General features: G+C 47.8%; 1 protein-coding gene across 11 annotated transcripts in view; it reads right to left on the reverse strand.

Moving 5' to 3' along the window:
• The window catches only part of NIN (ninein), a 144,346-nt gene that overhangs the window by 111,053 nt on the left and 8,551 nt on the right, over positions 1-24,742 (reverse strand). For all 11 annotated transcript variants that reach the window (XR_013839628.1, XM_079979024.1, XM_079979026.1 and 8 more), the window contains exon 2: positions 9,326-9,532. Coding sequence is in view for 10 of the 11 variants with exons in the window: in XM_079979024.1 (XP_079835150.1) it covers positions 9,326-9,511 (186 nt within the window). In the remaining variant the exon portion in view is untranslated. The remainder of the gene's footprint in view (positions 1-9,325; positions 9,533-24,742) is intronic.

A 24,742-nucleotide genomic window follows, 5' to 3' on the forward strand; every position in this document is an offset into this window, starting at 1 on the left:
CTGTTGCCATCTAGCAACAGAGACCTCGCTGGCCGTTATCACAAGGAGTAATTAAAAGCAGCCTCGGAAAACCTGCTCAGCCAGGAAACTTTAGACAGAGGGTCTCATTTGCACATTAATTGCTGCCATTCATCCTACAAATATTGCAAAGCGCTCCCCGCTCTCCACAAAAAGGGCAGTTTGCAGCGAGGAGGAAATTTCCCCCTGATTAAAAAAAACACGCCTTGACATTTAAGCTAAAGGAGTGCGACTGGCAGAGGAGGGAGAGAGAGAGATGAGCGCATTGCAATTATCATGAGGCCATCCATCCCCCCATCCCCCCCCCCACAATGCACCGGCTCTTCAAAATATATCACGGCAGCACACCACCCAATGTTTGACGGCAGAAATCAGGTACACCCGCGATTTAGCTGCTCTGCGATTTACGTGCCATTTAATCAAAAAGGCCCACTCAGAGCGCCGACAATATTTCAGAAATCCAATCAGCAATAAAACCAACTGTCACAGCTAATAAAACACCGAATACTTAAGAATGCAGCCTGCGCACTCCGGGCATAAAGCGCTACCAGGGATCTACAGAACTTCAACAGGTTATCTTATTAACCCATCACAACAAACCTGCAAAGTAGGCCAGCATTACTACTATTGCTTTATTTTGATAGCACAGGGGCACAGATCAGTTTTAGGAGCTGACTAGGGAGAGGCCCTCTCCCTCTATAAGCAGACATGCTTCTTATGCTTGGAAGATCATAGAATCATAGAATGGTAGAGTTGCAAGGGACCCTGAGGGTCATCTAGTCCAACCCCCTGAAAAGCAGGAATCGCAGCTAACATGCCAATGGATTGGCGGTAAAGGAAACACTACTGGTTTTCCCAGTAGTGATGTATGGAAGGGAGAGCTGGACCATAAAGGAGGCTGATTGCCGAAGAATGGATGCTTTTGAATTGTGGTGCTGGAGGAGACTCTTGAGAGTCCCATGGACTGCAAGAAGATCCAACCTCTCCATTCTGAAGGAAATCAGCCCTGAGTGCTCACTGGAAGGACAGATCCTGAAGCTGAGGCTCCAAGACTTTGGCCACCTCATGAGAAGAGAAGACTCCCTGGAAAAGACCCTGATGTTGGGAAAGATGGAGGGCACAAGAAGAAGGGGACGACAGAGGACGAGATGGTTCGACAGTGTTCTGGAAGCTACCAGCATGAGTTTGACCCAACTGCGGGAGGCAGTGGAAGACAGGAGGGCCTGGCGTGCTCTGGTCCAGGGGGTCACGAAGAGTCGGACACGACTAATTGACTAGATAATAACAACAACAACATCTAGTATTTCCCCCTTTAATCAAAATACAAAATACCAATAGCCTGCAGCACCTAAACACATTGCTAGACAAACTCGCATCATTCCTAGCCATTGTCCATTGATATTCAACAACATCCAGAGTGCCCTGGGTCAGGACTGCCCTTCCATCACCTGTAGGCTTGGGATGTTAGAACCCCAGGTTCATATGAGCCATACAAAGCTGTCTTGTTGCAGAGTCTGACCTCTGCCCCATCAAGCCTAGAATGCCCACTTTGACTGGCAACAACTTTCCAACTCAGCTACCCCAAAATCCCTTTAAACAACAACAACAACTGAAGATGACAATGATTGACCATGGAGCCTTCTAGATGCGAATTGCGAGCTCTGCTATTGAGGTCTGATCCCCTTTCATCTGCTGGAACATTTTAATCAACAAGAAGAGATTGATTTAATCGACCACCGAAGGCAGGAAGCAAACAAGCGCCGTGCATTTAACTCCCCCAGTATTCATCAAGGGGAACCTTAAGATCCTAATAGCATTGCATCCTGTCAATCAATGAGAAATGCTCAGATCTGTATTCAACAAAACGCTCATTGTCTTCAAAGGAGGCTGCAGCAGGAACCTTCTCCCAGAAGCCTCGGAGGCAGGTTGATTCATTTCCTCCCCCCTCCCTGCCCCATAAGTGCCCCCACTTTTGCCAAGTCACTGTTGATTGTGCAACCCGGACTGAAGTTGTACAAGTTGTGTTGACAAAGAGAACGGAAAGAGGATGCAGAAGGTTCCTCATTTTGGAGGCGGCGATGGGAAGGAGGAGGAGGTGGAGAAAGTGATGATTTCTGCTTTAGGGTTTTAACTACAGTCTTGGAACAGCAGCTGCAGCCAGAACAGATGGCCAGGGTTTGCGTCGCACAAAGCAATTTTACCGTGACCGGCGCTGAAAAGGGAGATTAGGAGCAGTGAGTTTAAATCAAGTTCGGAAAGGGAAAGAGAGAGAGAGAGAGAGAGAGAGAATGAATGAATGCCACAATTCAGCAAGGCAAGGTCGGATGAACGATGGCGCAATAGCATCGCTACTCCCCAGGGGAAACATGTGCTGTTGGGATCCACTGCTCAGAAATGCAAAAAGATTCTGTGTTTGTCTTCAGTGGCACAACTTGGATGTATATGATCGGCCTGCTAGCTTGGCCGTACCGCATGAAAGCGCCCTCATTTGTGGTCAGTCTGAAGCAATACTCGCCAAAAGTTTATTTGGAAAGCTAGACTCTTAAGTCTGGTTTTCCCAGTAGTGATGTATGGAAGTGAGAGCTGGACCATAAAGAAGGCTGATCGCCAAAGAATGGATGCTTTTGAATTATGGTGCTGGAGGAGACTCTTGAGAGTCCCATGGACTGCAAGAAGATCCAACCTCTCCATTCTGAAGGAAATCAGCCCTGAGTGCTCACTGGAAGGACAGATCCTGAAGCTGAGGCTCCAAGACTTTGGCCACCTCATGAGAAGAGAAGACTCCCTGGAAAAGACCCTGATGTTGGGAAAGATGGAGGGCACAAGGAGAAGGGGACGACAGAGGACGAGATGGTTGGACAGTGTTCTCGAAGCTACCAGCATGAGTTTGACCAAACTGCGGGAGGCAGTGAAAGACAGGAGGGCCTGGCATGCTCTGGTCCAGGGGGTCACGAAGAGTCGGACACGACTAAACGACTAAACAACAACAACTCTTAAGTCATGGGTTGGCAAAGGTTTATCTTGCCTGGGCTGGATCGCTTGCGTGAGCATGCACGTCTGTGGTTTTCGGTGTCTGTGTCTGTGCAGACGCGATTTCTGACGCCGCGGAAGTGAGTCCCCGTGCCGTGCCAGTTTAGTGCAGCATGTGAGCGGGTAGCTCGGTTTGGGGGTGGCTTGTGGACCGGTCAAACAGCCTCTGCGGGCCTTAGGTTGCTGACTCCTGCTCTTAAGTCCTTCCAAACGGGAAAGACTGTAGTCCAACAGTAAAGCACCTGCGATTTACTGGAGAATGGTAGACTACAGACTAGACTAACAAACTTTTTCAGCAGGGGGTCGGTCTACTGTCCCTCAGACCTTGTGGGGGGCTGGACTATATTTTTTGGGGAGAAATGAACGAATTCCTATGCCCCACAAATAATCCAGAGATGCATTTTAAATATAAGGACACATTCTACTCATGTAAAAACACGCTGATTCCCAGACCGTCCGCGGGATAGATTTAGAAGGCAATTGGGCAGGATCCAGCCTCCGGGTCTTAGGTTGCCTACCCATGGACTAGAGGACCTTCTAGTGGTCTAAACTCTAAGCTTCAACCAAAGGAGGTCACGTGACCCACAGGTCAGCTGACACTCGCCAGACAACAGTCTGCTATGTCCAGTGAGTAAACAACTATCTGCCTGCCAGATTTGGCCGGGCAGGACGGTCAACAGCAGACCACACTGGCTGGATTAGGATTTCAGGTGCTGTGTGGTAGGGAAAACCGAGATGAGAGTGAAGAAACCTGAAACCCTCCTCGTCAAGTTACATTTTTAATGTTCTTTTCAAAGTGCTTTTGATGTCGCGCTCAGCTTCTGAACCTACAGAGAACTCTACTCTGCAAGTCTCGTGGTTTTTAAAAATTGATAACGCAGAAGGGGATGTTTAGGTTGCAAAGCAGGAGAAAGTAAATTCAAGGGTGCCCAATCTACTCCCAACAGAGGCTGCGATCCTAAACCCACTTAGGGCTTGTCTGTCCTGTGCCTAGAACGCATGGGGCCAAGAGGTTTTCAGTTTGTCCCAAATCTATCCTTGGGGAAACCTGCTTTTTACCGCTGAATCAGAGCAAGCACCAGTCTGCAGAAAACCCAATTGACATTTGCTCCAATTCAGAGGAAAAAAGTGGGTTTCGCCTGGGGAAAAGAGGCTGGAAGTGTAGCTGACCCCCTACTTTGGAGTAAGCCCCACTGAATTCAGCAGACCAACCTCTGAGTAAATATAATGAGGATCTAGGGCCGGGCGATCTATCGATCCATAGTCCAAAATCGGTTTGGACTCCACCAGACTATCCTCCACCAAGTCCACACACTGTGATAATGTTTCATAATATTTGTCAGGGCAATATATTGTGAATCAAAATGTATGTTTGTGTGTGTTATGTAAAAAATTGTGATATGGGAGAAACTGTGGAGCTGGTCATCATTTCTCATTATTCCTGCAGCCCCTGATGCTCTGTACAGTCGTACCTCTGCTTACGTATCCCTCTGGATACGTAAACTTCGGGTTGTGAACACGGCAAACCCGGAAGTGTATACTTCTGGGTTTCACTGCGCATGCATGCTCAGAAGCGCTCTGCGCACATGTGCAGAAGGGCGCCTCCAGTTTTGAGGTTTGCGGGACGCGGCTGGGCCTCCAGAACAGATCCCGTTCGTAATCAAAGGTACCACTGTACTATAAAATAACAGTTGTAACAATGTGTTAAAGGTAAGTAAAATGTGTAAGTTTTCGACCCCTAAGTAGTAACAGTTGCCAGGACGTTACCCTGTTTGCCTCTCCAGGGTTACATCCTCATTTCAGACATCATGATATAACAATATTGTGATGTTTAGCTGAGCAATTCTCCTCAGGGCCATCGTATTTACGGGACCGCCTCTCCTGGTAAGCCCCGCAGAGGACCTTAAGGTCCATGAATAAGCATAGTTTAGAGGTCCCGGGCCCTAAGGAAGTCAGACTATCCTCCACCAGGGCCAGGGCCTTTTCAGTGATGGCTCCGACCTGGTGGAATGCTCTGTCCCATGAGACCAGAGCCCTGCAGGATTTAACTTCCTTCCGCAGGGCCTGTAAGACAGAACTATTCCACCTGGCCTTTAATTTGAATTCAGCCATTTCTTCCCTCCCCCTTCCCTTTTATGAAGTTTACCTGCTCTGAGACCCCACAGCTAATTCTCCCCTGGCCTCCTGCCTGGCACAAGTAGAACCAATTCAAGCCAGCTAGCCCTGGGGATTATCTAATGCTTATTGGATGGATTTCCCCCAAATTGATTTCTGAACTTTGAATTTTATTGTTATTCATGTTTTTATACTGTATTTTATGCTGCTTCTACAATTAAGTGTTTTAAATTTGTTGTTAGCCGCCCTGAGCCTGGTTTTCTGAACCAGGAAAGGCAGGGTGTAAATAAAAAATTATTATTATTATTATTATTATTATTATTATTATTATTTTATTATTATTTCATCAGCGCTGACTGGCAGCAGCCTTTGGTGAAGCAGGATTTGAACCAGGGGCCTTCGGCATGCAAAGCGCCTGCTCTCCCAACCCAACTAAGGCCCTTCCCTATAGAGCCATGGGGCTGCATGGCAAGGGGGCATATAAGAGAGACGGAAGAAAAGCCACATTAAGGTCTTTTCCACCCCTTTTTTCGGCCCAAAAATGGAAGCAAGAAGAGTTACTGACAATTGAAGAATGGAGGATGAAGGTAATAGACTATGCAGAATTAGATAAACTAACAGGAAGGATTTGAAACCGGCGAGACCAGAAATTCATGGAAGACTGGAGTAAATTTACAGGCTATTTGAAAAGTAATTGTGAAGAACAGATGATGTTTGTAGGGTTGCAAGAAGTGTTGTGAAGAGTATTATTAGAAGTATTGTAAAAATGGACAAGGGGGAGGATGGTTTGTTAAGAGATGTAAAGGCAATATAAAATTAAGAAATGCATAAGAAGTGGTTAAAATGGTGGCTCATCCGAGGTCCTGACGGAAGTCTAAAAAGACTGTATAAGTGATAAGTTTTGTGGTACATTTTATAATTTATATGTTAAAATTAATAAAAAATATTATTTAAAAAAGGTCTTTTCCACCCCACCTGAGTAGGTAAGCTACAGTCACGTGGCGGTGCTGGGAAAACATCAAGCCCGGGAGCCATAATTGGAGAAGTCAAAGAACAGCCGTACATGCAAATCAAAAGGAGCCACAGCCAGAATGGAACAACTTCTGCATAGCGAGTTTGCCTTGTTCTGCCCCCACCGCAGTCAGGGGCTAATTGAACTTCTGGTTGGTGGCTCCGTTTGATGCTGTGCAGAGAAGACTCAGGTACCCAGTTTGAGAAGGAAGGTTTTCTGCGAGCGAGTCTTCTTATTAGCACAATAAAGCGTCCCGTTTCAAGCCGCTCATTATTTTCCACCAGGTTCCCCCCCCCCCCCCGCACAATGGAAGTCAGCACACACCCTTAAAGATGCGGGAATCTTCTTCTCTTGGGAGAAAGAGCTGGCTTCTAACACTTCCCTCCCTGTCCTTGGGTTTGGGGGGGGGGGGGCGGGGAGAGAAGGCTTTCTTCACTTCAAGCAGAATAAAGCTCATTTCTGCTTCCAGGAGAGCTTCGCACAGTGTCAGATGCAGAGGCTACCTTCAAAAGAATTCCAGTGGAAGAGATGGAAAAGGGGGTTCTGGGGGAAGTTGGGGGGTTCTGCATTGATAGCAAGAGGGGGGGGATAATAGGCTTGCCACTGTGGCACTTTGCAATCGTACGAGCATTTTTTGCAATTCCAGTATTAGGTAGAAATTACCTTGCACGGAATATTGAGGGACAAATAACAAAAGTTCCACGGGCCATGATCTGAATTGGTTTTAAGATAGTTTTCGTCTAATGACAGCAAAAGTGACCATCATTAGGACGGATGAAGTGCCTGTGTAACGGTTTATTATTATTATTATGGTGGTACCTCGGGTTACATACACTTCAGGTTACAGACTCCACTAACCCAGAAATAGTGCTTCAGGTTAAGAACTTTGCTTCAGGATGAGAACAGAAATCGTACTCCGGCGGCACGGCAGCAGCAGGAGGCCCCATTAGCTAAAGTGGTGCTTCAGGTTAAGAACAGTTTCAGGTTAAGAACAGACCTCCGGAACGAATTAAGTACTTAACCACTGTATTATTATTATTATTATTATTATTATTATTATTATTATTATTTGCTATTTATAGCCCGCCTTTTTCCCAGAACAGGACTCAAGGCAGCTTATGCAAACTAAAGTAAGCAGATAAAATATGAAGAGCTAAGAACATATAAAGGAGAATCATTTAAAAGTATTTTTTTTTTTAAAAAAAAGATATTTATTACTTTTAAAGCTTACAAAATAGGAAAAAAGAGAGAGAGAGAGAGAAAAACAAAAGGAAGAAAAAAACAAAGGGGGAAAAAAAGCAATACAATACACAACCTAACTAAACACATTAAACTAAACAAAACCTTATCCCTAACCCTAACCCTAAACAAAATAAAAAACAAAAACAATTTAAAATTTAAAAGTAATTTAACTCTAATAGGAGACTATACTATCTGAAGAAGTGTGCATGCACACGAAAGCTCATACCAATAACAAACTTAGTTGGTCTCTAAGGTGCTACTGGAAGGAATTTAATTATTATTACTTGTTTCGACTAAGGCAGACCAACACGGCTACCTACCTGTAACTAGGAGACTATACATATAAAAAGAATTATTAAAATACAGATAATGAAAAAGGGAGGAGTTTATGGAAGGGGTATGTATCTCAAGGGCCTAGGAAGATGAGCAGTGGTATATCTGCACTTGCTGCAACTATGGTGGTCTGGGTCTGGATAGGGGACCACCTGGGAACCTCATGCATGCTACAATCTTCTGTTCCATGACTCAAGGAAGGTAGCAAACCACTGTAATAATTACCTTTGAGACCTCTTGCCCTGCCTGACTAAGGCATCCCTTTTCCACAGCAGGCTAGGCAAGGAACCGCTAACCTTGTGCTCCTCCCCCCCCCCAGTGTTCTTCAACTCCAACTTCCACCATCCGTGACCACTGGCCACACTTGTCAGGGCTGATGGGAGTTGGAGTCCAACAGCTCCAACCCAACCTGTGTTCATCGCTTTGGTCCATCTTGGAATAGACGAAGGACTGTCATGTGAAAGATGGAGCGAGCTTGTTTTCTCCTGCTCTGGAGAAAAGGACCTGAACCCGTGGATTCAAGTTACAAGAAAGGAGATTCCGGATAAACCTTAGGAAGAACTTTCTGAGGGCAAGAGCTGTTCAACCTTCAGACTGCCTCAGAAAGTCTCTGGAGGTTTTTAAGCAGAGGTTGAATGGCCACCTGTCATGGATGATCCAGTTGAGATTCCTGCATTGCATTGCAGCGGGGTTGTGATAGATCGTGGGTAGGCAACCTAAGCCCTGGAGAGCTGGATCCGGCCCAATCACCTTCTAAATCTGGCCCACAGACAGTCTGGGAATCAGCGTGTTTTTACATGAGTAGAATGTGTCCTTTTATTTAAAATGCATCTCTGGGTTCTTTGTGGGGCATAGGAATTCATTCATTTTATTTCCAAAATACAGTCCGACCCCCCCCCCCCACAAGGTCTGAGGGACAATGGACTGGCCCTCTGCTTAAAAATGACCCCCCAGGTCCCTTCTAACTCTATACAGTGGTACCTCGGGTTACAGACGCTTCAGGTTACAGATGCTTCAGGTTACAGACTCCGCTAACCCACAAATAGTACATCGGGTTAATAGTACTTTGCTTCAGGATGAGAACAGAAATCGCACAGTGACAACAGAAGGCCCCATTAGCTGAAGTGGTACCTCAGGTTAAGAACAGTTTCAGGTTAAGAACAGGCTCCAGAACGAATTAAGTTCTTAACTGTAATTCTAGGATTTTCTTTGTCCTCTGGGCCCTCAGACATAGCTCAGCTGCCTGTCTCTCTTTACTCCCACGTGGATTCTTCTCCCTCAGCTTTCTCTGGTCGTCTCTGGCCTGCTCCCACCCTTCCACACCTGTCCGTACCCTTTTCTTCTGATCTCCCCACGGTTTCCTTTTCCTGAGCAGTGGCGTAGCGTGGGTTGTCAGCACCCGGGGCAAGGCAAGTAATTTGCACCCCCTAACCCTGGATTTGCGCCCCCTAACCCTATCCCTAACCCTAACCCCCAGATGTTGTGCCCGGTGCGGCCGGCCCCCCCTGCACCCCCACGCTATGCCACTGTTCCTGAGCATGTTCTCTCAGCACCCAAACCATCTGCCACTCTTACCCGGCTCAGGAGATCGCCCTGCAGAAGCGTCTGCTGCAGCGCCCCCGGGGCCACCGTTTCCAGTTGCAGGACGTGGCAGAGCTCGGTCAGCTCCTCGTGGCCCAGGGAGCCAGTGCCGGTGACGTCAAAGCTGTCGAAGAGCTCTTTGAGGCGGGCTTCAGACTGGTCCTGCTCAGCTTCATCCATCCCATAGCCCACTGCGCTCAACTGTCGAAGGCAGAGAGAAGAACAACAGAAATAGTTAGTTACTCTTGCAAGGACTCCAGAGATGTTGAAGATAATGCATTTCTCTCTCTTGCAACCATAGTTTTGTTGAGACGTAACACCAAACCAATGGGACGCAGGTGGTGCGGTGGGTTAAACCACAGAGCCTAGGACTTGCCGATCAGAAGGTTGGCGGTTCGAATCCCTGCGACGGAGTGAGCTCCCATTGTTCGGTCCCTGCTCCTGCCAACCTAGCAGTTCAAAAGCACGTCAAAGTGCAAATAGATAAATAGGTATCGCTCAGCTGGAAAGCTAAATGGCGTTTCCGTGCGCTGCTCTGGTTCGCCAGAAGCGGCTTAGTCATGCTGGCCACATGACCTGGAAGCTGTACGCCGGCTCCCTCGGCCAGTAAAGCGAGATGAGCACCGCAACCCCAGAGTCAGTCACAACTGGACCTAATGGTCAGGGGTCCCTTTACCTTTACCTTTAACACCAAACCATGGTTTGCCCTAATTGTGGTTTGTGCACCCAGCCATGTGTTCCAGGTGTAGAAGCCAAGAATTCCAGCAAACTATCCTTGCTGGACCATAAAGAAGGCTAACTGGCGAAGAATGGATGCTTTTGAATTCTGGTGCTGGAGGAGACTCTTGAGAGTCCCATGGACTGCAAGAAGATCAAACCTCTCCATTCTGAAGGAAATCAGCCCTGAGTGCTCACTGGAAGGACAGATCCTGAAGCTGAGGCTCCAAGACTTTGGCCACCTCATGAGAAGAGAAGACTCCCTGGAAAAGACCCTGGTGTTGGGAAAGATGGAGGGCACAAGGAGAAGGGGACGACAGAGGACGAGATGGTGGGACAGTGTTCTCGAAGCTACCAGCATGAGTTCGACCAAACTGCGGGAGGCAGTGGAAGACAGCAGTGCCTGGCGTGCTCTGGTCCAGGGGGTCACAAAGAATTGGACATGACTAAACGACTAAACAACAAGATCCTTGACAGTGATCGTAGTTTGCCAGTTCAGATGAGACACCAAACAACAGGTTTGCAAACTATGGTTTCCGGTCCACTCCCAGGAACTGTCCTTGCAAACCCCAGATTCACATTATATCTAAACCATCTCATAGCCTCCAGAGGCAGTTTTGGCAGATATACATTTATTCCTTCCAACTCTAGGATTCTACAGTGCCGCACTCAACGTCAGGTCCAGTTTTAATTGCCTTGCAGCCAGGCACCGACTCTGCCTCCATCTATTGCCAGGCTTATCTGAATTGCAGAAAGGCTGGCCTCCTCTGGCAAAGGGATCCCTCCATTGTGCAGTTTGGCTCCAGAAAAAAAACAATCTTAATTGCCAACAACAAAACCTGAAATGTTTCCATGAAGAAATAATGTCCCCCAGCAGCTTCCAGATCAAAAGTAAGCGCCAGGACCGCAGATAGCACACAGCCCAGTAAGAAATCTCTTATCTCTCCCTCGCCTCCAGCTTTCTTTCTGTGCCCGCTCCCTCCCCTTCCTCTGTTCACCTCCTTTGAGCATTTCTCTAAACTACCTGTTGGAATAATGATGGTGGGGTCCTCAAAGGCCCAGGCTTTGCTTTCCATCCCAGGCTCAGTTTCCCCCATATTCAACAAAGGATGCAGAGCTGATGGATGTGTTAAAACTGGCTAGAAAGGAAAGCCAGTCTACAGAGCACAGAAACTCAACCTCATCAGCACCACAGCTTTGCATCTGGCCCAGTGGCGTAGCGTGGGGTGTGTGTGCAGGGGGGGCCGGCTGCACCGGGCGCAATATCTGGGGGTTAGGGTTAGGGGGCGCAAATCCACGGGTTAGGGGGCGCAAATTACTTGCCTTGCCCCGGGTGCTGACAACCCACGCTACGCCACTGATCTGGCCTCCCCAAATGATTTTTTAAAAATATCTGCAATTATGAGAGTTAGCAACTTGTTTTGCTGTAAACTTCTCAGGATTCCAAGACACACAGCAAATGCATCATATAACTGCAGAGTTGGAAGGAAGTTTGCAGCTGGGCGATATTTCGATATATCATCCAAAACCGGTTTGAAGAGAAGGTTGCTCTTGTGCCCAGGTCCCACTTCTAGGCTTCCCCTTGGGCATCTGGTTGAGAGAAGAGGCTGCTAGACTGGATCAGGCCCCGGTTGGACCCGGCAGAGCTCCTTGCATGTTCTTAGAGCAGCGCTCAGCAAACACACGCAGGGGCCACTGGGGAAGAGATGCAAGCCAGCCTTCCGTGCCTCAGCGTAAACAGTCCCTTTGCTTACACCGCCTCCATTCATCAAGGAGCAGCTCGACTTAGTTTCACTACAGACAAATGGCCCAGGCGAGGTGCGAGGCTCCCCAGAGCCCCACCAAACCCCCGGGAGCTTGAGGTAATGCTTTGTCAAAGGGTATTAGGAAGGAGAAAAACAACCAGACTTGCAGGAACAAACAAGCTCCAGGCAGTTTTAGAAAGACGCTTTTAAAGAGACGAGACAGAGAAGCCGAACCTCACAACTGGCGTTGGCACCAGAACTTTAGCTATTCCCACCAGCGTTTCAGTATTGCAGAAATTGTGGCAGGATGGATTACCAGAGAGTAACTTTCCCCCCAGCACCAGGATCCTAGCTTCTTACTGGATCAGAAGCATGGTTTTCTCAAAAGCAGAAAGAAACTGATAAACTAAGAACATATCAAGAGCCCAGCTGTTCCAGGCTCTGTTACCCTGTATATTTCCACCATTTCTTAGTCAGTTGTCTGGGGGAAAAAAATGTATGGCAGAGATTGCCACCCACTCTCAGATCTGATTCTTCTGATGGGTGGATAGGTTGCTATTCTAGACAGCCAAAATCTGTACATATGGAACTATGTATCTTTGCTTAGAGAATGGTCACTGAGTGTGCTTTTTCTTCCTTCTCCCTCCCACCTCTTTTGCCTTGTGTGTCATGTCTTAAAGGCAAAGGACCATTAGGTCCAGTCGTGACCGACTCTGGGGTTGCAGCGCTCATCTCGCTTTATCAGCCGAGGGAGCCAGCGTACAGCTTCCGGGTCATGTGGCCAGCAGGACTAAGCTGCTTCTGGCGAACCAGAGCAGCGCACAGAAACGCTTTTTACCTTCCCACTGGAGTGGTACCTATTTATCTACTTGCACTTTGACGTGTTTTTGAACTGCTAGGTTGGCAGGAGCAGGGACCGAGCAAAGGGAGCTCACCCCGTCGCAGGGATTAGAACCGCCGACCTTCTGATCAGCAAGCCCAAGGCTCTGTGGTTTAACCCACAGCGCCACCCGCATCCCTGTGTCATGTCTTCTTCGACTGTAGATCTGAGGGCAGGGGCTGTCTTACTGCTGACTTTTGCAAGCCGCACCCTAGGAGTCCTTTGGGGCGAAAGGGTGAGGCACAAATGCTTCAAACAATTAACAGGAACATGCTTACAGGGCTGCTTCCAAAAGTTACCCACTATCTGAAGAAGTGGCACTCTCACAGGTTCCACCTAATACCCATTCTACATTTGCAAGAGCTTGAGAGTAGCGGCAGGAAACTTTTTCCACCTGACCTGCTCCGACAATAGCAGAAGCAGCCCCCTCCTAACTACCAGCAGCTACCTGCATTCCCTGATATTCCCTGGATCACAACAGGATGGCAAGTCCTTGGTGGCTGCCGTATCGCTGGTATAATCAGGGTGTGGCCCAAAGCAGGGGTCAGCAACCTTTTTCAGCCATGGGCCGGTCCACTGTCCCTCAGATCTTGTGGGGGGCTGGACTATATTTTGAAAAAAAGATATGAGCGAATTCCTGTGCCCCACAAATAACTCAGAGATGCATTTTAAATACAGTCATACCTCGGGTTACAGACGCTTCAGGTACTCGTTTTTGGGTTGTGAACTGCACCAAACCCGGAAGTACCAGAACGGGTTACTTCTGGGTTTCAGTGCTCGCACATGTGCAGAAGCGCTAAGTTGCGCTTTGCACATGCGCAGAAGCACCGAATCGCGACCTGCGCATGTGCAGACATGGTGCTGCGGGTTGCGAACGTGCATCCCGCACGGATCATGTTCGCGACCCAAGAATCCACTGTAAAAGCACAACATTCTACTCATGTAAAAACACCAGGCAGGCCCCACAAATAACCCAGCATGGACACGAAAACTCATACCAAGTACAAACTTAGTTGGTCCCTAAGGTGCTACTGGAAGGAATTTTTTTATTTTCATAGAATCATAGAGTTGGAAGAGACCACAAGGGCCATCGAGTCCAACCCCCTGCCAAGCAGGAAACACCATCAGAGCACTCCTGACATATGGTTGTCAAGCCTCTGCTTAAAGACCTCCAAAGAAGGAGACTCCACCACACTCCTTGGCAGCAAATTCCACTGTCAAACAGCTCTTACTGTCAGGAAGTTCTTCCTAATGTTTAGGTGGAATCTTCTTTCTTGTAGTTTGGAGCCATTGCTCCGTATCCGCTTCTCTGGAGCAGCAGAAAACAACCTTTCTCCCTCCTCTATGTGACATCCTTTTATATATTTGAAGATGGCTATCATATCACCCCTTAACCTCCTCTTCTCCAGGCTAAACATGCCCAGCTCCCTTAGCCGTTCCTCATAAGGCATCGTTTCCAGGCCTTTGACCATTTTGGTTGCCCTCCTCTGGACCTGTTCCAGTTTGTCAGTGTCCTTCTTGAACTGTGGTGCCCAGAAATTTTGTTTCGACCAACACAGCTACCACCTGTAACTAGTCATGTAAAAACATGCTGATTCCCGGACGGTCCACGGGCCAGATTGGGAAGGCGATTGGGCCGCATCCGGCCCACGGGCCTTAGGTTGCCTACCCCTGGTCCAAAGGCTCATGATGCAGCTCTCTTGCTAAAGCTAAGGTGGTCTGCATCTGCCTGGAAGGGAAAGCTCCTCCTGCAGAGGACATTACTGCTGCTTTGGGTTCCGGGATGGAAAAATGCAGGTTATACATTCTACCTATTGCAACAGTTTATGTACCACTTAACCCCTTGGCCTCTAAGCCCATTCTTCAGCCTGGACACTGAGGTCCAGCGCTGAGGACCTTGGCGGTTCCCTCCCTGCTAAAAGTGAGGTTACAAGGAACCAGGCAGAGGGCCTTCTCGGTGGTGGCGCCCGCCCTGTGGAACGCCCTACCATCAGATGTCAAAGAAATAAACAACTACCTGACGCTTAGAACACATTTGAAGGTAGCCCTGTTTAGGGAAGTTTTTAATGTTCCATTCTATTTTTAATATTTTGTTGGGAGCCGCCCAGAGTGGCTGGGGAATCTCAGCCAGATGGGTGGGGTATAAATAATATAATTATTATATTATTATTATTATTAAGCAGTGCACAACAAGATGAAAAGGATACAATAAGGAGACAAACTGGTCAAAATTAACCATAAGATCGAGGGTTGGGGAGAGGGCAAGCATGCAGAATTAAAAGCAGGTCTTTAGCAGATCAGGCCAGTAGCCTATCTAGTCCAGTATCCTGTTCTCATATTCACCAACCAGATGGGAAACCCACAAGCAGGATTCGAACACAAGACCCCTCTCCCCTCCTGCAACTGGGATTCAAAAGCATTGCTACCCATCCTGGCTGGTAGCCGTGAATAGCCCTCTTAGTAGCGGGGTGGGGGGGTGGGGACTGTCTGATCTCACCTGGGATTCAAGGTACCACTCCGAAGACAAGGAAAAGCACCCGGGAGTTTGGAGAGCAGCAGTCGCCTGTCTGCCTCGGCTTTCTCCAGACCCACAGGAAGGCAGCTGCTACTCTTGCTCTCCCAGGCTGCTGCCCCCCCCCCCAAGAGAGAACGACAGAGAGAGAGAGAGAGAGAGAGAGAGAGAGAGAGAGGAGCCTGAGCTCATCAGATGCAGAGCAGGTTCAGGAGACAAAGAGAGCAGAGGCACCCACCGTGTGGCCACCTTTGCGCTCTGCTTCTGGGCTTTGTTGGGGCATCTGCGTGGATGGGAAGAAGATGCTGGACCACATCAAGGCTTGGGATGCCTGTGGTCCTCCAAAGGATGATGTGTTCCAGCTCCCATCAGGCCCAGCCAAGAGGACCATTACTCCAGGAAGATGGCTCCAGCAACAACTGGAGTAAAGAGGGGACCATCAGTCCATTTCGGATTCTCTCCGTTTCTCATTCCTCCCCACCATAGGAGCCAACCTTAAGGGGCCGAAGTCCTTTCAGCATCCCGAATAAAATATTTGAGGGGGCCGGGGGCTCCCCTAAAATGATGGGCATTGCTATTTAAATGGTTTGTGCGTGCCATGTCTTGCAGTCGATTATGCAGGGCAGGACTTACCCGCCGCCCATATTTTATTCAAGTTGGCGCCCCTGCTCCCCCCCGGATAAAAAAATCATAATTTCAGTTTATCCATTTAGGATGCTGTTTTCGTAATGTCGTCATGAACAGATTGAGGCTGAATCCTGACAAAACAGAAGTACTGTTTTGGGGGGACAGGAGGCGGGCGGGTGTGGAGGATTCCCTGGTCCTGAATGGGGTCACTGTGCCCCTGAAGGACCAGTTGTGCAGCCTGGGAGTCATTTTGGACTCACAGCTGTCCATGGAAGCACAGGGCAATTCTGTGTCCAGGGCAGCTGTTTACCAGCTCTATCTGGTACACAGGCTGAGACCCTACCTGCCTGCGCACGGTCTTGCCAGAGTGGTGCATGCTCTGGTTATCTCCCGCTTGGACTACTGCAATGTGCTCTATGTGGGGCTACCTTTGAAGATGACCCGGAAACTACAACTAATCCAGAATGCGGCAGCTAGATTGGTGACTGGGAGCAGCCGCCGAGACCACATAACACCAGTCATGAAAGACCTACACTGGCTCCCAGTACATTTCCGAGTACAATTCAAAGTGTTGGTGCTGACCTTTAAAGCCCTAAACAGCCTCGGTCCAGTATACCTGAAGGAGCGTCTCCACCCCCAACATTCTGCCCAGACACTGAGGTCCAACGCTGAGGGCCTTCTGGCGGTTCCCTCACTGCAAGAAACCAAGATACACGGAACCAGGCGGAGGGCCTTCTCGGTGGTGGCGCCCGCCCTGTGGAACGGCCTCCCACCAGATGTCAAAGAGAAGAACAACTACCAGACTTTTAGAAGACATCTGAAGGCAGCCCTGTTCAGGGAAGCTTTTAATGTTTAACAGACCACTGTATTTTAATACTTTGTTGGAAGCCGCCCAGAGTGGCTTGGGAAACCCAGCCAGATGGGCGGGTTATAAATAATAATTCTTCATCATAATAGTGCAAATTTTCCCCAATGTTTTTTCTTTTAATTTCATTTAATTTAGCCCACCCTTCTCTTCCAAGGAGCTCAGGGAGTGTCCTGCATGGCATTGTCCGTCCTCATTTAATCATCACACCAACCCTGTGAGGCAGGGAATGCCTCCTTCGCACTGGGCACCAAGACTTTTGCAGAAGAACACCATGGGCAAATGATGCCACAGGCAGGGGACGGTAGGTATTCCTGCCCCACGCTGCTGCTGCCTTCTTCCTCCAAACATGCTATTTTGCTTTATCCCTTTTAAATCCCAGATAATCTCTGGTTATCCACGAACAGGTAAAACGAGATAGAAGGACTTTCACCAGCGGGGAGTGAGCGTGGGAGGAAAACCTGCTCAGGATCAACATTTTTAGAAAGGAAAAGGGAAAAAAGGAGGTGCATTTGTCAAAGCTAATTATTTCTAAGCAAAGCAGGAGTGCAAAGGGATATGATCCCTGCTGCCTTTCTGGTACTGGTCTGTTACTCAACCAGGACTAGAGCCATGTAAAGCCTTCATTGGAACATAGTGACCGCTGTGTTTTTGAACTAGGTGCCACAGAAAGCACTATAGCTGACAGGCAGGGGGGTCTGCATTGCCCCCCATGTACACCTAGGTGATGCCACCTCCCTGCTTTCCTTCAAACCCCTCCTCAAGGAGCCCTTCCCATTTCCCACAAAGCCTTTGGCACAATCCCCAGGCCACATTCCTTGCAATAAGACTGTAAGCGCCTCTGGGGCAGGGACCTATCTTGCGGTTTTTGCATCGTTCACATTAGGGATGCAGGAACCTGCCTTGAACAGAGTCAGGCCAAAGGTCCACTTAGCTCAGTTTACACAGACTGGCAGCAGCTCTCCAGGAAGTTGGACACGAATCATTCTCAGCCACGCCTGGAGATGCAATGATATACAGGGCATTAACACAATCAGGAAGCCTCTGGATTGCAAGTAATGGGATAAATACTAGGACTCAGGTCCTCCCCCTTTGCCTGAGCAACAAAGGATGGTCTTCTGCAGCTTAAGGTCTTGTCCCAAGTCCCACTGATTCATCCAGCAAACCCTGGAATGGTGAATTTGTTTTATAAGGTTATTTATGAGCCATTTTGACCCAAATCCCCCCCCCAGATGACTTACAGTTTAGATTTAACAGACTATGTTGACCTCTGACTAAATGCAGGTTCCTCACTTTATTAGCCACTTCCTTCTGTGTGAATTTGGACAAGATCGGGAAGCTTCACTCAAACTTAGTATAATGTCCTAATCCATTTGCAAGCTGGAATCCTAAACCATGGTTTGATATAGCTTTGCTAGTTTTGATAAAGACATCCCTAGTTGTATTTAAGGATGATTTGGAGGAGGAGGGGAAAGAGGCAGTGATATCAGGAAAGAAATCATAGAATGGTATTGCTGGAAGGGGACCCAAGGGTCATCTAGTCCAACCCCCTGAAACGCAGGAATCACAGCTAAAGAAACCCGGACAGGTGGCCATTGAACCTTTGTTCGATAACCTCCAGTGAAGGAGAGGCCACCACCTTGCAAAAGAATCTGTTCCACCGTTGCACAGCCCTCGCCCCAGAAAGCTCTTCCTAATGTTTTGTCAGAACCTCCTTTCTTGCCATTTGAATCTGTTGGTTTGGGTCCTCACCTCTGGAGCAGGAAAAAACAAGCTTGCTCCCTCTTCCATGGGGCAACCCTTGAGGTATTTGAAAATGGCTATCCTATCTCCTCTCAGTCTCCTCTTTCCCAGGCTAAACATGCCCAGCTCCTTCAACCATTCCTCATAAGGTGTGGGATGTGAAACACAAGAGCAGCCAAGTACAACATTCCTAGAGTGAACATGTTTACACACGGGGAGGAATGTTTGTCCAGCCAGCAGGTCAACTTCCTGTTTCCTTCTGGGCTGGGACAGACTATCTCAGCATGTGACTAGAGGTGGGTGTGGCCTCACCTGTGCAGGTAACGACAAAAGCACAGGGCAGGGCAGCCATCTCTCTCTCTTTGACTACCTGCATCAAAGAAGCAACATCTGCTTAGCCAAAGATGCTCTCTTGGCCTCCAGCCAAGAGAGGACAAAGGGACTGTCTCCTTATGAGATAGTTTCCAGGTGTATGTAACTTTTCTAAGCTAAGTCTGCCTTCTGGGATCTGATTGTGAACAGAATGTGAGTTGAGTAAACTCTTTTTTATACTTTTATAGAAGACTGTGTCATGTCTTATATTTTATGAGGGAATAAGGGGAAAATACCAGAACAGTTGGACGCAGGTGGCGCTGTGGGTTAAACCACAGAGCCTAGGACTTGCCAATCAGAAGGTCAGTGGTTCGAATCCCCGCAACGGGGTGAGCTCCCGTCGCTCGGTCCCTGCTCCTGCCCACCTAGCAGTTTGAAAGCACGTCAAAGTGCAAGTAGATAAATAGGTACCGATCCGGTGGGAAGGTAAACGGCGTTTCCGTGTGCTGCTCTGGTTCACCAGAAGCGCTTAGTCATGACCCGGAAGCTGTACGCCGGCTCCCTCGGCCAGTAAAGCAAGATGAGCACCGCAACCCCAGAGTCGGTCATGACTGAACCTAATGGTCAGGGGTCCCTTTACCTTTACCAGAACAGTTATCATAGAGGCTTTAGCGAGCCTAAGCAAACGCATCCACTGTGAGTTTAAAAAGGGAGAATGTTACTCTGCTAAAATTGTGAACTTGTTAACACAAGTTGGAAAGGCTATAATCAAACAATATATCCTCTCCTGCATCCCTGAACATTCCCACATAAGGCTTGGTTTCCAGACCCTTGATCATCTTGGTTGCCCTCCTCTGCACACCTTACAACTTGTCAATATCCTTCCTAAACTACGGCACCCAGAACCGGACACACGACTCCAGGTGTGGTCTGACCAAGGCAGAATCGAGTGGGACTATCAAATCATAGAATTGTAGAGTTGGAAGGGAACCCTGGGGGTCATCTAGTCCAACCCCCTGCCATGCAGGCATCTCAGCTCAAGCATCCATGACAGATGGCCATCCAAGCATCTTAAAATCCTCCACAGAAGGCGAGTCCTCCGTCTCCCTTGGTTACTTCCCTTGAGCTGGACCTGCGACTTCTGTAATCACAATAATAATATAAACCACGTTTCGACTTAGCTTTTGAAAAACGCACCTGGGAGATTTGGAGGAGGTTGAGGAAGAGATGTCAAAGAGCCGGGGGGGGGGGGGAAGGGAGGGGGCTCCAAATCACCAAAACAAAAGGCAGCGTTTCGACGTGGGCCTTTTCATCTCCCCTCCAGATGGCCGGGCAGCTGAGAGCGCGGCTGGAATGCCTGGACTGCTTTGCCGTTTGCTCAATTGCTCCCCACCCAGAGATGCAATAATAGGCCAGGCTTGACCAGCCCTCGGCCACAGCTGGCAGAGCGGGGAGCAGCTGAGTCCGGTCAAATCTGCACCAGGTGCTCTTGCACAGATCCGGTCCCTTTCAAGGCTTGCTCCTGCTGGCCTGCACTGCTGGATCTTCAAAAAGAGAGTCACGGATATCTGGGAGAGAAATTCGTTCGGACCTCCCAGACCCCGCTAACTCAGTGCCACCCCCCTTCCATTCATGCACAACCTGGGTGTCCGTGTCGTGACTTTAATTCTCCCCAAGTTGGTCTCTTTTTTTTTTAATGTTGGAACAGATGGCTCAGCAAGGAAAGCCTTGCAAGATCTGCTCGCTTGACCGTAAGGCTGATGGCTATTTTAAGACTGCCTCTTACTCCCACGCTCCGGTGGAAAGGTATTAAGGAAACACCAGGTTTCTAGGAGACGGAAGAACGAGATGCGGCGCTTTGCTTCATTAAGAAAAGGGAGCAAACATATTCCTAGACCTGGAGAGTTGGAAGGGACCAGTTTTCAAATCTGTTAAGGTCATATTGAATCCCTATTCTGTCTTCTGCAGCACTGGCTACCTCTCCCAATTTGGTGTCATCAGCAAATTGGATGAGCGTCCCCTCAATTCCTTCATCTGTCATTTATAAAGGATGTTGGGAAAGATTGAGGGCACAAGAAGAAGGGGACGACGGAGGACGAGATGGTGGGACAGTGTTCTCGAAGCTACAAACATGAGTCTGACCAAACTGCGGGAGGCAGTGGAAGACAGGAGGGCCTGGCGGGCTCTGGTCCAGGGGGTCACGAAGAGTCGGACACCACTAAACGACTAAACAACGACAACATTTATAAAGACAATGAACAACAAGGGGCCCAGGACAGAACCCTGTGGCACCCCACTTGTCGCTTTTTTCCAGGATGATGAAGAACCATGAATGAGTACTCTTTGGGTTCGGTCAATCAACCAGCTACAAATCCACCTTACAGTTACGATACGATACAATAATCTTTATTGTCATTGTCCCATACAGAACAACAAAATTGAAAAAATCTACATCAGACATTCAGAAACCAACAAGCCTACTATCCCAGGCTGGTTAGCCCCCTAAAAACTCTGATATCCCATAATTAAATACAATATACTCCCATAGAGACTACCTTACACTGCGTTTAAAACCAAAAACATATTTGGATAGAAACTGTTTCTCAGGCGGCTAATCCTAGCCTTTATAACCCTGCACCTTCTTCCAGAAGGCAGAAGCTGAAAGAGATCATTTCTGGGGTGCGCACTATCCTGCGCTATCTCTGCAGCTTTCTTATGACACCTGGAAGCGTAGATTTGATCCAAGGTGGGAAGAGTGCAACCAATTATTCTCTCCGCAGTCTTTACAACCCTGGACAGCATTGTTTTTTCCCTGACCGTGCAGCTTCCAAACCACACACACGTCCAACCCACATTTTACCAGCTTCCTTGCAATAGTTTCAAGGGGGACTTTGTCAAAAGCCCTACTGAAATCAAGATACACTATGTCCACAGCATTCCCCTGATCCACCAAGCTTGTAACTCTATCATAAGGCAGAGTTCAAGGACACTCCTGAACCAGGCAAAAGCACCCAACATGTGAAGCGAGATGGGCGAGACATGTTGCCTAAGGAGAGCCTCAAGGGCCAGGAAAAGAGGCATGGAGGGGCACATTTGGGCCCTGGGCACAAGGTTCTCCACCCATGTCTTAGGGCATGAGTGGCCAACCTGAACTGGCACAGCAGCCAGCATTTGAGCACTTCTGGACCACAGACTATCACTGCCTAGTTTGGCTCTCATCATTTACTTATTTGCTGATCTGTCAGGGGGGGAAAGTGGAATATAAATAAATATAAGAATAATAATCTACCTGAGGCCAAGCTCCTTCCCTCTCTTATAAACTCTGATCAGGGAGGGGGGAGGAATAGTTTTGACAGGTGAGAATGAAGTTTGTCTCAAGTCTTAACTTGAGGTGGAAAAACGTAACAGGTGTCGGATGTGTAATGAAACACTCCAGTTGTGAAACCCACCAAATTATTATTATTATTATTATTATTATTATTATTATTATTAATTTAACCACGCCCATCTGGCTGGGTCCCCCCAGCCACTCCGGGCGGCTTCCAGCAAAACACTAAAATACGATAACCTATTAAACATTAAAAGCTCCCCTAAACAGGGCTGCCTTTAGTGCCTTTGGGCTGCAAATCTTGGTTTGCTAGTTGAGATACCATGGTAGGCTATAGAGTCCAACGGCAATGACAATTAATATTCCAAGGCCTACACCATGGGTAGGCAAACTAAGGCCTGGGGGCCGGATCCAGCCCAATCGCCTTCTCAATCCGGCCCGCGGACAGTCTGGGAACCAGCATGTTTTTACATGAGTAGAATGTGTCCTTTTATTTAAAATGCATCTCTGAGTTATTTGTGGGGCCTGCCTGGTGTTTTTACATGAGTGGAATACAGTGGTACCTCAGGTTACATACACTTCAGGTTACATACGCTTCAGGTTACAGACTCCGCTAACCCAGAAATATTACCTCAGGTTAAGAACTTTGCTTCAGGATGAGAACAGAAATCGTTCTCCGGCGGCACAACGGCAGCAGGAGACCCCATTAGCTAAAGTGGTACTTCAGGTTAAGAACAGTTTCAGGTTAAGAACAGACCTCTGGAATGAATTAAGTACTTAACCCAAGGTACCACTGTATGTGCTTTTATTTAAAATGCATCTCTGGCTTATTTGTGAGGCATAGGAATTTGTTCATTAAAAAAATATATATAAAGTCTGGCCCACCCACAAAGTCTGAGGGACAGTGGACTGGCCCCCTGCTGGAAAAGTATGCAGACCCCTGGCCTACACTATCTGTTATGATACAGTGTTGGTGCTTTGAGACTGTAAATGATCTGAGATGAAGGCAGCTTCCAAAGCACATGTCCTCTTGCAGCAATAGAACTGCTAGCACATTGCAAAGCTAAGCAGGGTCTGGTCTGGTTTCAAACTGGACGAGGGACCCCGTGTTCTACAGTTCTTGCACCTTTGGGCCGCGGACTCAAGCTCCATGTACAGGTGAACTTAATGAGGCCTCCTAAGAATAATGGCATTAGCTCATCACAAACCAATCCTTTAGAGAGGACGCTTGCAAACAAAACATGGTTATCGCAGCGGGTGGGAAGAGGAGGAGGAGGAGGAGGAGGAGGAGGAGGAGAGGGACAGAGAGCTGAGGCCGACATGCCGGCTTTTGTTCAAGGGACTATCAGATAGTTTCAAGGGTACAAAACAGCACTGACATTGGACATTTTCCTGGGCAAGAGCCCAATTCATCCCATATGTGGAACTGAGCACAGGGGTTAGTGGGTGGGCATAGATTCAGGTGAAGCAAGGAAGAAACAGCTTAATGTTTAGGGAAGTTTTTTTAATGACTGACGTTTTAATGTATTTTTAATCTCCTGTTGGAAGCTGCCCAGAGTGGCTGGGGAGACCCAGCCAGATGGGCGGGGTATAAGTAATAAATTATTATTACATTATTATTATTAATGAGGACTAGCTTCTGGAACACGGCCCCCTGCGTTTTACTCAGAAAGAAAATGGCACCCCACTTCCTAGATGATATGGGGCGTCTACCCTATAAAAAGCGTGATTCGGAATAGTGTTTTGCACACTCCACTACGGAAGATAATAGCACAACAAAATTGAAAACAGTCACCATTTACTGCACATTTCTTCAAAATCCAATTGAGACTATGTAGTTTAATTAATTCGACAACACTGATGTTGAGCTTGATCCAGCGATAGCAGCTATTATTAATAAGTGGCTATTTTATGACTTGCGGCGGCTCAGAATCGTAAATACAAACTCACGTGAAATAGGGGTAAGAGCGGTAAAATGTTAAACGCAAAGCAAGGAAGGCATTTCTAGTCTGTTCAGTCATAAATAAGTGATTGAGATGCCCAGAAGATGGGAATGTAAAAAAGTAAAGAACTTCTGGGAAATGATATATAATGAGATGAAAGAGATGTTGATATATACATTCTTTTTTTAAAAAAAGAAGCGTTTTTACTTGGTATTATAGGTCAGGACATGAATAGGCAAGATGTTAAATTGTTTTTATATGCAACAACTGCGGCAAGAGTATTGTTAGCCCAGAAATGGAAACAAGAAGAAATTCAGACGAAAGAAGAATGGCAGACGAAAATAATGGACTATGCAGAATTGGACAAAATGACAGGAAGGATTCGAAACCTGCGGGACCAGAGATTTACCGAAGATTGGAAGAAGTATATGAATTATTTGAAGAGCAACTGTAATCAACAAATTACGCTAGTAGGACTACAAGAAGTTTCATAAGGAGAAATATACGAAGTGCTAAAAGGTAAAGGTAAAGGTACCCCTGCCCGTACGGGCCAGTCTTGACAGACTCTGGGGTTGTGCGCCCATCTCACTTAAGAGGCCAGGGGCCAGCGCTGTCCGGAGACACTTCCGGGTCACGTGGCCAGCGTGACATCGCTGCTCTGGCGAGCCAGAGCCGCACACGGAAACGCCGTTTACCTTCCCGCTGGTAAGCGGTCCCTATTTATCTACTTGCACCCGGA

Source organism: Podarcis cretensis (genome assembly GCF_951804945.1).
Source record: "Podarcis cretensis genome assembly, chromosome: 1".
Classification (NCBI taxonomy): domain Eukaryota; kingdom Metazoa; phylum Chordata; class Lepidosauria; order Squamata; family Lacertidae; genus Podarcis; species Podarcis cretensis.